The 13,418-nt window shown below is 30.5% G+C and overlaps 1 protein-coding gene across 1 annotated transcript in view; it reads left to right on the top strand.

The window, feature by feature from the left end:
* Window positions 1-8,922: 8,922 nt before the first annotated feature.
* Window positions 8,923-13,418, top strand: part of LOC108917948 (serine/threonine-protein kinase 26) — a 161,354-nt gene continuing 156,858 nt past the window's right edge. Inside the window, exon 1 of the mRNA XM_018724772.1 lies at window positions 8,923-9,338. Within this exon, the coding sequence (XP_018580288.1) occupies window positions 9,324-9,338 (15 nt within the window). The 5' untranslated portion in view covers window positions 8,923-9,323. The remainder of the gene's footprint in view (window positions 9,339-13,418) is intronic.

Here is a 13,418-nt window from a genome sequence, read left to right as displayed (position 1 = left end):
ATAATAAAGTATCACAAAAATCAATGTCATGCCGTCAAGGAAAGATAAGTCGCCATAATACCGCTAGATTTCCAAATATTGGTAGTTTTTTAAAATTCGTGAAAATCACTAATTGCAATCTATTATTTTTACTAAGTATTGAAGAGCAATTCTACCTGATAAACTCAAAAAACAAGTTTCCATTATTACTACGATTTCTGAATTTTCTTCTTCTTTTCATCATCGCCTTCTTTGACGTAAAAATACAGGGTGTTAGAAGTTTGACTGCCTTAATTTTAACAGACGATAGAATACATTAAAATAAACAAAACAATCTTATATGATACGAGTCCTAAACTCAACCATTTCCGAGAAAAAAATTATCAAAATCTCCAACTTGATGTACAAAAGTTCGATTAAGTAAGGATCATTGACATAACTGCGTGCATAGAATACTATAAAATACAATGTTTATCACTTTTTTAACTTCTTTATGCTTAATTCTAAAAATAATTAGCGTTGTAATAAATTTAAAATTCGATAAAATTCATGTCGAGCAATGTGACGACGGCGCGGCAGTTTATTAACCCGAGGTATTAAGGTGTCCAGCAACCACTAATACGCAATTTAGTTGGTATTTGGATTCGACCGTGTCGGAGTGTTTTTTGCGTGCCATTATTTCCTTTTCTTGCAGTGTTTGCAGAGTAGGCGAAAATTGGATTCGAAGGTATCGTGCGTGCATCGAAAATGGTGGTGGACATTTTCCGCATATGTTGTAGATTGTTTTATACTTGTGCGTTTAAAAATTACTGAATTTTCCTTTTTGGTAAGTACCGAAATTATTTTTAATACATATGATTATTTGGACGACGTGAATCTTTGGGTACTTTAATTACATATTATTCAAATACGTAATTTGATTAAAAGTTAAGTTCCTGTTTTGAGAGATTCATAATTACTAAAATTCTAGCTAAAATTTAAGCACAACACTATCCTCGTACTACAAAATCGATACATTTTATTTTATTTATTTAAAAACTGGAAAACAATTGTCTTGAAATTTACTAAATGTTTCACAATAATAGTTGTTTACATTTTTCCATAGGACAAGTCTGCCTCGTGTACACGTAGTGTGCATCAGCAGGTTAAGCGCTGTTGTCACGTTGTGATAAAACTCCCCAATATTAATACTCGCTGTAATATACAACTGTTTTGTTTATTTATGATTACTCTATCTCATGCTGGAGTAATGGCAGTCAAACTTTTTACACCCTGTATAGGTACTTACAATTGAAACTGGCCTTTAACTGGATTATATAATGCTCTTTCTCTACATTAGTGATTAGTGCTGCAACAAAAAAGCCAAATTTAACCTCACGTTGTAACCTTAAATCGCTGCAGGAATTGTAATTAGAAGTAAAAAATAATTATTAATTATTTAAATTAATAAGATAGAAGATTTTCTTTGTAAATTTTAACATTTTCGAAATTAAGCCTTAATTAGCTACTTTAGCAGAAGCATTACCGTTTCAAAATCAGTAAAGGGTCAGTTAGATTTAGTATATTTTTTTACGTTACTTTTGAAAAAAATCTAGTTAGAAAATTTCTTCTGGTCTAATAAAATTACATCATTCTTATGGCAATATTTGGTGCTACAATATGCTTTTACCTGTTTTTGAACAAGAGTAAAAATAATTAATTTCAATGTAGAAAAATGAACTTAGTACTATGAAAATAATATAAAAATAAATAATAATATTTAAATGCGTTAAAATTGTATGTAATATAAAAAAAATATTTACCGGATTCTAATGAAACTGACGCGATAATGGTTAATAATCCTTTATATAAAAAATAATATGAAAATGTTTATTATAATACCCGTTTCTGTCTAGATGCAATTTATTTCGGGATATATTCAGCTACATGGAGTTGTTTGCAACAAATATTGATTAACTCTTCAGTCGTCCATGTAATAGATCCTTAACTCTGCAATCAGCTACACTACACATGTAATTTTCGCTTCGGAGCTCATTTCAGAATACCCTGAAATACCAGTGGTGCGTCGCTTTCCCTTTATTGAAAATAATCTAGAAAATTGTTTAGCTTTTCATTGTCTAAGAGAGATGTAAACTAGGTATTCTAAGAAAATGTAGGAAAAAACGATAAGAGAGACTAATAAAATAAGAATAATGGAAATATAATATGTATAAGAAAAAGAAAATAAAAAAAGATGATGAAATAATAATAAGAGGCAAAATAAAACAACATAAACTGCTTTGCTTTCGAGAACGACAAGCAAAAAACTATGTAAAATCCTAAAGGAAGGTATGGTAGAGGATGAGATGTACTGAATTTAGTGATTTTATCAATTTTATGAAAAGATAGACAACAATAATATTAAACCGATACATTAATTTAGTTCAAAATAAGTAAAATTCGAAATAGGTGTCGCTGGGTAAAACAAAATTGTTATTAGAATTCCGTTAAGTCGGAAACAACGAATCCTAGTGTTCACGAAAACAAGTATGCGTGTCCTTTCCTACAGTTGGAATAAATCGGTGCAACCCCTATTGTATGGCGATGTAATAAATACATATAAGGATCGTGTAAAGATGTCGACAAGAAATGTGTATGTTGATTATAAAGGTGCGATAGATATGACTAAATTCTCTTTCATGGGAAACGAAAATAGTTGACATTTCCCTGAAGTCCTAATGATATCAGATAGAGAAGGAGTATTAAAATACGTGTTCAGATAACTGTGCCCAAAAATGTTTAGACTCTAGATATCATGTAAAAAATATTGACTTTTATAAAAGTTTACTTTGTTGAATAATAGCAATAAATAAATTTTTACGCATGTTTCCCTATTTGATTGCAAATTTTCATGTTTCAATACGATAACAATATCAAGAAGATGTACTTTTTCTCAAATGGTAGACAATAGGGTCGCCTCAATAAATGAAATTCACTAATAAGTGACATAGAAAACTGAAGATCCAGTACATGTATGTGATTTTATTACAATAATTCTTGAAATATTCAGTATTATTATCTAGTAATGCTTATAAGCAATATTCTATTGCAGTATTTCATGAAAAAATTCTGTCAAAGGAGGATGCGTTAAATTTCTACCGATAATGTCCCATAGTATATACCCCACCCAATGACTGATTGCAGTATGCTAAAATTAATACTGTGTTACTCTTGCTACATGTGGCCGGTCGTTATTTTGCTGGAAATCTGGATTTGATAGAATCTTAATGCCAAAAGGTACCAAATTTCTTGCATTCAAGACTGATCATCCCATGGTAAGTAGGCAATACCTAGTTTTGCTCTTTTCTTTAAAGTTAATATGACCACCCGATATTACATCCAATAAATTCTGGATCACGTCATTACACCACACATTAACACGCTTCCAAAGCCTTTTTTTGGCAAGATTGTGCCCGATCTGAAATAGCAAGATGACACTGAAATATCTGCAGCATGCTGCAATGATATGATTACCAAGGCCTCTAGATCATATTGGAGAGTAGATAGTGGACGACCAAAGTGGCACTAAATGACGCCACAATGCCTATATAATTGTGTAACAAAATTTAAATTTTGATTTGATTGAAAACATCTTCAATTCATTTGTACTTAAAATTAAATAAATCCTTACCGGTGCTAGTTGTTGTTGATTATAGACTATAAATTTGTGGAGTTTTAAAAGAAATTAAATTTTCATTCTAGTTGCATATTCCAATCGATCTTCCTCTTCGTTACACAACACGATTGAAGATAAAAAAATAACGAAATACCTGTAAAATATTTTACGCAAATTTTCTGAAATATATAAAATATAGAGAAAATGGAAAATAACAGTTTATACCTAAGCCAAATCAAGTTAGTTTACTTTGGCGACGGCAATGTTCTCTGTGACGCCCCGGACGCCCCGTTCGAAGTCTGATCGACGTCATAGTGTTGACGCCTCGTCAATGCCATCGCGTGACCTGAGACCTGACACCAACGTCTCTGAAAGCTCGGAAAATTGCTGCTATACATAAGCCTACTATCAAAAGAATTATACTGGAATAGCTTCACATAATCGCTTTTAATTTAAATTAAAATTAGAAGAGTATGATTGATTTTTTCGTTGAGGCCTACCTCAATGGCACGTATATCACCTCTTCAAACAAATTTGTTGAAGTCCGGAACTAATTCACATTTTATGTATTAAATACTATATAAGTCTTAACTTTTGAAATATTCTATTAGAAATGAAATAAATCAATTTTAGAAAACTGTTCTAAAATCTAGGTCAATGTAAGCTGGTACGTACAAAATTCTATCTGTCAGCAATAATTAAAATAGGGCTTAAGGGCTTAGTAATTTTACTTTTTTTTTAAATAATAATGTGTTAGAAAAAGATTCGGAACTAAGACAGCACTTATTTTTTATATGTATGTACGTATACCTACGTATTTTGTCTACATCTCTCTTACTGTTAGAAATAGTTCATCAAATTGCACTACATTTTTAACGTTAACAAAAGAAAAATCTTAAGATTCATAAATATTATTGGCACTTTTAGCGGTAATGCCGAAAGGTTGAACTTTAAAAGTTTCGAGTTTTTAGTAGTTATGCTCATTATCTGTCAATAAAACGGAAGGTAAAGGCAAAAAACTGATTTCCAGGAACCGAATTCTATGTTCTTACCGTATTGTATACATATAATATATAGGTAGGTATACAGGGTGGTCCGTAAGTAATGGTCCATAGAGACATACTAGATTTTTTACTTCAAAATATTACGATTGGAGCCAATATGCCTTAATAAAATGTTGATAACAAAAAAGATACAGGGTGTCAAAGTTGGAAATTAAAAATTGAATTTTCGTAATAATTATAATATTTTTGAGTGTATGAACGTGAAAATTTAGGGGTAGATGTTTTTGTATACGAGAAATCATAATTTGTTATCTATTTCGATGTATCTTCTAGAGGGCGCCACATACGCCGTGTTTATGACGTAAATACGAGCATAATTTTTTTATCCACAACGTTAACGCTTCTTTTTTTTAAAAATCTTAAACCTACATTATTTTCGTGAAAAAATGGTATACTTGTCATTAGCTCTAGAAATTGTCCGTTTTCAAGAAAAACGCATTTCAACAATCTGCTGCATGTTTCATTACAGGAAATTTTATCGTAGTGTGCGCTAATGAAAACATTAATTTTGACAATTAAACATTATCCCTTTGTACACATTAAAATACAAATTATCAAGTTGATAAATTTTATTTACAAAACCAGTTAAAGGAGAAATTTAATTAAACAAAACTATGATTTTATCAAGCGTTTAACAAGTAAAAAACTGAATATGTACCTAAGGAAAAATAGGAAATGTTTCAAAGTAAATTTTCAATATGTCCACCATTCACCTCGATGCACTTGTCCATACGATTTATGAAAGATCGTCTAATATTAAATAATACCATTGGATCAAAAAAAGTTGAGGCATTACTAATTTCTTGCCAAAGTTGGACGCGAGTATTTATAGTGTTTTTATAAACAATTTCCTTCATTGTGCCCCATACACCAAAATCTAAAGGGTTGAAGTCTGGACTACGTGGCGGCCAAGGAAATATACTACCACGGCCAATCCAACGTTCAGGAAAGTGTTGGTTTAGATATGTTCTTACTTGATGAGTAAAATGTGGCGGAGCGCCATCTTGCATGAACCACATATTTTGCCTCAAATTCAGTGGTAACGCATCCAATAGATCAACAAAGCTATTTTCTAAAAAATTTAAATAACTTGTACCATTTAAATTTCCTGGCAACTCATATGGACCTAGAAAATGGTTTCCAATGATCCCACACCAAACATTAATCTTAAATTCATGTTGAAAGTGCCGTTCTCGAGTTACATGAGGATTTTGAACTTCCCAACAATGCTTATTTCTTAAATTGAAAATACCTCGGCGAGTAAATGTCGCTTCATCTGTAAACAATATTCTGTTGACAAATGTATAGTCAGTATTCTGCTTGTTCCGAATATCACTTGCAAATTGATATCTTGAAGGAAGATCGACAGGTAATAAATTTTGAACTGGTGTAAAATGATATGGATGATATTTTTCTTCATGTAATGTCTTTAAAATTGATGTTTTATTAATTCCCGTGGCTGCAGCTAATCGTCTTGAACTAGTTTGTGGATCATCTGCAATGCGAATTAGTATTTCGTCTTCCTGGTCAGGCGTAATCATTTTTGGTCGACCTAAATTATCACGTTTAGGACGAAATGAACCACTTTCGCCTAAGTTTCTGAATAGATTTTGAAACAGTCGTTTACCAGGTTGCAATCTGTTTGGAAATCTTCGGCAATATTCACGTTGCGCAGCACGTCCATTGAAATTTTGTTGACAATAAACAACCGTCATATCTCTCATTTCCAAATTCGAGAAATTATTATGTCTCGGCATAATTCGTTATTTTCTTTTAAATACTTAATTGATTTTTACCAAAAATTAATAAATACAATTTGAAATAATTGCTAACTGTCACAATGATTTTTTCTAATTGTCAAAACTGTCTTGGCATTGTCGCACACTACGATAAAATTTCCTGTAATGAAACATGCAGCAGATTGTTGAAATGCGTTTTTCTTGAAAACGGACAATTTCTAGAGCTAATGACAAGTATACCATTTTTTCACGAAAATAATGTAGGTTTAAGATTTAAAAAAAAAGAAGCGTTAACGTTGTGGATAAAAAAATTATGCTCGTATTTACGTCATAAACACGGCGTATGTGGCGCCCTCTAGAAGATTCTTAATTTCCAACTTTGACACCCTGTATCTTTTTTGTTTTCAACATTTTATTAAGGCATGTTGGCTCCAATATAAATATTTTGAAGTAAAAAATCTAGTATGTCTCTATGGACCATTACTTACGGACCACCCTGTATATAATACATTTATCTCTTCTAATCATTTATCCTTTTGTGCCTAAATAACTTCCTTCCCAATTTTATAATCAACCAATGGACATCGAGATCTATAAATCTTTTACGGTTTAACTTTAATTAGAAATATCAATTTCATATATCTATCCTAAGCTTCCTAAGATTGATTAACATAAGTTAATAAGTTATCTTTAGACATATTTGATTTGTAAGAGCGTTTAATGAATAGGTTGATAAAATAATTTAAAATATTTATGGAATCTGTTTAGAAATATAAAAAACAATTTTTAAATTCATTGTTTTGAACTAAAGTCAAATATCCTGTATGTATAAAAATCGAAATTATTTTATTTATTATTAAGGAACATTTTAATTATTTTATTTATATTATAGCAATATATGTAGTTATGGATCAAGTTTATACAGGGTGATTCATAGCTTAAAATTTGGGAATAGATGCGGCATGAGAAATGGAGTCAATATTGTAAAAAAATTTTTTGTAAAATCCTTATAGTTTCTGAGAAAAAAATTATTGAAGTTATAGCACATTAAACCACTGGACTACTGTAGTCTCTAGCATCATTCGCCACGTGGCCTCATCGACTCCGAATACTGAATTCGGATTTTGCAATCGTCGTTGCGTATTTACCTGTTATCTGTGGTTTTTATAATACGTTTTTAGTAGAGTTGGTGTCAAAAATGGGTAGTTAGTGTCAAAAATGGTTTGCGTGTACTCGGAGTTGATGGATATCGTTTTAATTTATGGTGAAGCGTTTGTGTTATGGTGAAACAAGACATCATTTGTGTTAGTCCGTAGAAAGTGAGTAAGCCGGACCCAAATGTGTTTACACGTGAGTGGATAAAATTTTGAACAATTGCTGTTGCATCTTCGGGTATGTCAAATGATTTTATTATTTAAAAACACAAATTAATTTTATTAATAATTAATAAAGGCAAAAGCATTTGAATTTGCCGATATAAAATAGGTGCGATAAAATTCTATTTACATATTTCTTTCCTTGCGAAAGTTTTTGTCCGTTTATATCACGCCGCCATAACGGTCGCATTGTGCGAGGTCAGGTTTTACAGTGGACCAGTTTCCAGTGCCGTGCAGAAGTGTATTTTTAAATCAATTTCGAACTGACCTTTTTGATTTTTTCTTTACAAAATTGTATTTGTAAGGGTCCCCTGTACATCCAGAATTTTTTTTTTTTTTGATAAGTTCTGAATCACCCTGTATAATAAATCTTTAGTGTTCCAGATTAGCAGATTTAAAAAGAATGTTGCATAACGTGTTGGTCAGTTTCGATTTTGAATGTCCCCTATATTTCTGCAATTTCTTGCTCTGCGTTGTATAGTTGGTTGCCTGCAGAAGAACTTATGGAACTCAAGTGGTTGGTTAGTTAAGAATATAGTTTATATTATGTATTATACATATTAATTTTTTTACATAGTCTCATTACTTTTAAAATAGGTTTTCCATAAAGACAAATACTGTCCAAATATAATGGTCTAGGAACTTAGGTATGATACATGGGTAGGTACCTAGATATTCTTCAAAGAAAAATGGTCGATACTTTTCTTATAAAATAGTCTGATTTTGCTTATAAAATGAAAACGCAAATAGTATACAATATTGTAAAATAACGTATATAAACTATTTTTAATTTGACATCAAAATTCATGATGATGTGGGTAGGTAGTTACCTATTTAAATACGTAATACCCACACACCTACCTTAAAAGGTCATTAGGTGAGTAATATGTAATGGTATTCATCCAGTTAGAAAGATTTTACTTAAATATGTTTTGATGTTTCCTTAATATTTTGTTTTACAGAGATTCAGTTCTTTATACTGTTTCTATAAATTATAAATAAAAGTACCTAGATGACCTGATTAATTAATAATTTTCAAAATACATTTTCGGGTACTCTCGGGATTTATCGGTTCATTCTCCGTCTGTTATTTGACAATTCAATATGGCGCCCGGCACTTGGCTGGTGCATCAGATGTGTGTACAATATTGTAAGTTTTAGCAAAATTTGCATTTTCTCTCTTTACTGGTATGTGTTTATACAAATCCAAGTGTAGAATCAATATTTTATAAAAAAATTGGGATTGCAGAAAGTGCGGGCATATTATAGAACTTACCTGTCACACCTGAGGAATGTTAATTTTTTATCATATTTGTTCTATAAATGAGTGTTATAATGTTTTCTATAAACATGAAAAGTTGTTAACATTTAATAAATAAGTGGACGGTACGCTGCTAAATAAAGTGCTGTTTGTGTTAATTGTTACTGTTATTTGCTGTACTTGGTTGTATTAATTCTGAAGATTTGTTGTCATCCTCACAGGTGAAAGGCCATCGAACTACCTTCAGATATGGCCTTTAATGAGGTAGGAATACTTTTTAAATTTGGAATAAATGATATTATTAAATAACTTTCTGCCTATATGTTTCTGTAGATGGATGTGGTCTTGTTTTAAATGCTTTCAGAGTAGAATAATAAGTACCTATATATGTAGAATTAAAAAAATACATATATGTAAATCACATGTAAGAAATCCTACAGAAATGGTTCATTTCAATGATAATGATATACCCTGTGGCCAGCGGTCATGCCACTAGGTACATGAATGATATGACCCTGATAGAACCCTCACAGTTATTAGTTTATCAACATTTTCCCTACTGTTTGGTCATGCAAAACAGATAAGGGAAAAATCTGTTTGATATTTAAACAGCTGGCAGAGGTACCTCTGGTGTCGCGTCATAAATTCTCATTCAAGTTTACTTAATACTATTTTTCCTTACCTACTATATTTTGTTCACAAGGGTACAAGGTGTGGTAGGTACATGCGTAGGTATGATGCTTAAAATTAAAATAAAGTTGAAAAAAGTTTCTGATATTTTTGGCCTAAGAGTGCAGAGAAAGTATTTTTTTTATTGGTAACGACATAATGCAAAACAGGTTCATAAATAGCTGAATGTAATATACCTATAACCTAGCTAAAGTGGTTATTTTGTTCAAGTATGGGTTTATGGGTACCTAGCAGCAAGATCTGCAAAATATCAGGGTCATTGGTCATTCACTAGCTTTAATAATTACCTATTATAAAACCTGAATTCTATTATCTTGTTTGGAATGATTAAGAAACTATAAAAAAATGAAGTACCTGAAGTTTATAGGCTAAAGGCGTTTAAAAAGGTGTTAGAATAAATACAAATATTAATGTTTTTTTTTGCAATAATAATTTGTATAGTAATTTCGTTTTCTATTAGACTTTGTCACGGTTACACGGAATAATAGGTAAACTACCTATTAGTATGTGTAGGTACCGTGGTTATATACCAGACATATTTAATATACCTACCTGGGTGCTACTGCTAAGTTTATATAAAGGAATCGTAGGTACAAGATATTTTTATCGATTACTGATCGCGAGGATTTAAAACGATGCAGCAAGATTTATTTTTGGATTTATCATAGCGGATTTAGTTACCTTCACTGACAATGAATAACAGTTACATTTTATATTATTTTTAATTGATTTATTTCGGTACGCGTTTATCAACATTACGAATGGGTTACCTACCTTTGATAAAGATGTGTAACAGAATTATATGTATAATATTTAGGCATCTCGTAGTCTTAAACCCAATATTAAACATTGCGTTAAACTGAATTTGTTTATTTACCTAAATTAGACCATATTTTTGGTTTCAATTTGTCTGTTAGATACTTACTATCTATTTGTTCAGAGAATTATTTGATGTTTGTAACTATATAGGTTTGTTATATACCAAACGATATTTACTTGAGACAGTCTGCCTGGAGGGTTGTGTTTTATTTGGTAATGATGATAAGCGATAAAATAACTGGGAATCATGATTTACCATGTGTTTTAATTGATGTGGCCTAAAGATGATTTAGGTACCTACGTGTTCATTAAAGGTACTTATTATTTAAAGAATTTCATCAAAAATGGTCAAAGTTTTGGAAGTTACAGGCTGCGGAAAAGTTGTATTTTTATTTTACAGCGGGATAGTACACAGGACGTTTCAGTATTCCGTATGTTATGTCAGTTATTATCAAAGACAGAAAGTTGTTGTTTTCGCGACAGTTGGTCTATTTTTTGAGAGAAATCGTTAGGTCAAAACATTTCCGATATTTTGTGTAGTCCCTGTAACAGCTATAGTTGGATCGAGAATTGCAATTTTACCTGAAACGTTGTCATTTAAGGTCATTCCTAGTTTTTTTCATATAGAATTGCGTGACCTATTTATTTTTCAAAATCTTACAGATCAGTTACATTTTTTAAGTGAAAACCATAGTTGGCCATGGACATGGCCTACTTATAATAGTCCAATTAACTAAGCCTTTAAATCTAAATTTTGTCAACTTGGCTGAATTTTTGATATGAGTTAGTTTAAGGTATATTATAACAATAAGTGAGAGTAATTTTTTGTTCAACCCCCGGCCAAGGGTGGAAAAAGATAAAACAAAGGGCTTTTTCAAGATAACTCAAAAAGGGTAAGAGCTAGAAAAAAAAGTTTTTCATGAAAGTTGTAAAGCAGACAATTCTACATAAAAATGGTCTCTTAGCTTTTTCTTGTACTATTAAAATTAACAGAGTTAGGGAGGCTAGAAGTTAAGGGAAGATTTCAGAAATTTTAAAATATTAACACTGAAAAAATATAATGAAAAAGTAGGTAAAATATTCTGATTTTTAGAGAATTTTTTTTTGGGAAGCTCGGAAATATTCGATATTAACAATACGGTTTAATAAATAGAAACAAATTATTTATGTCAATAATGGTTATAAACATTGAAAGTATATAGCGTTTTAGAGTTATTTGGAATTAAATCTTTGTTATCTACTTTGGTATCCGTTGGTAACTGAAACAACTTCTTTGGAGAGGTCTCTATAGAGTTGAATTAAATTGTTTTATTCCGATTCCAGTGATTCGGAGCATTTAGAGACCTTGTATACCTCTAATTATTTTAACTAATTAAAATATATTCATGGCAAAATAAAATTGTACCTATTATCAAAGTGTATAGTTTTATTTAAAAAATACGACGACTTATAGCGCTTATAACTCGGCTTATAATAAACTGTAATAAAGTACTGAAAAAATTCTAATTAATGTGTTTTATTCTGGTGCGTTAACAGGAGGCATATACTTTTTTTTTTACAGGATATGGATGCCTTATGTGATTAATTATTTATTTATCATCACGTAGATAACTACATGCTGCAGTATATCACAACTTCCGGTTGTTTAAGGTTAAAGGGTTACAAGCCTTGCAGCTGGTATTTTCCGCAAATGTAAAATTTTACAGTTTTTATAATACCGAAAATTTGGAATGAAAATTAAATATTTATACATCCAATTTTTTCAAATATTAAATGTCTATTACGGCAATCTTCTTAAGAAAATTCTCGAGGAAATCTCCAACACATTAGATTAGTCATTCTAATTTGAATTCATGATTACCATGTTCCTTTAATAACTTGATTCAAATTTATTTCATTTCAATACAGACAATTAAATTTCAACTAGATAACATATTTTGTGAAAATAATACTTCCTACAAGTTATTTTTTCGTTGAAAATTAAAACATTATGGATTTACACTGACTTTTTGCATATTTACCTACCTATCTTTTACTGTATATAAATCACAAAATAAGATGGTCTATTTCCTGAAAAAGAAGTTAGCATGTAATAGTTTACTTTATATCATTAAAATATATACAGAGTGGCCAAATGAAAACGAAACAGAGCCATTTTCAGAAACTAGGGTGCAAAAAAATCATGATTTTTTTTTAATCAAAAAACCCGATTTTTTTTATTTAAATCAGATTTTTTTGATTTAAATCAGATTTTTTTGATTTAAATCAGATTTTTTTTACTTAAATCGGATTTTTTGTTTAAATCGCATTTTCTACTAATTAACGTCTTATTTCCTGTCAATAATGCCTAATTCGCCGCACCTATACAATAACAAACATTTCCACAGCGCTGCATAAAAAAAATAATACAAAATAAAATTTTCCAATCGAATGGTGGATATCTCACAAAATTACTAGGCAACATCTGGGAGCTGTGGCATCATCGGCGTCGGTGGAAAGAATTTTTTCTTCGTTTGGATTAGTCCATTCTAAATTGAGGAATCGACTGGGAGTAGAGAAGGCAGGCAAATTGGTGTTTTTGTTTAAACGTTACAACAGCAAGTGTAATATTTTATTTGATGAATAACTATTAGGTATATTTGTGTTATATGATATATTAGTTTTATACCTTTTACATTTATTTTTTGAGTTATTAAAAATATTAAAATATTACAACAGAAAGTATATTATTTTATTGATGAATAGATATTAAGTTTATGTGTTGAATGAATCATATTTTATAGTTTTGTAACTTTTACAGTTATTTTTCGATTTAATAAAAGCGTTTAAAAAAGT

This window comes from Anoplophora glabripennis, unplaced genomic scaffold (assembly GCF_000390285.2).
Source record: "Anoplophora glabripennis isolate ALB-LARVAE unplaced genomic scaffold, Agla_2.0 scaffold66, whole genome shotgun sequence".
Lineage (NCBI taxonomy): Eukaryota > Metazoa > Arthropoda > Insecta > Coleoptera > Cerambycidae > Anoplophora > Anoplophora glabripennis.
The sequence above is the reverse complement of the archived record's forward strand: the minus strand, read 5'-3'. Positions and strand labels throughout refer to the sequence as shown.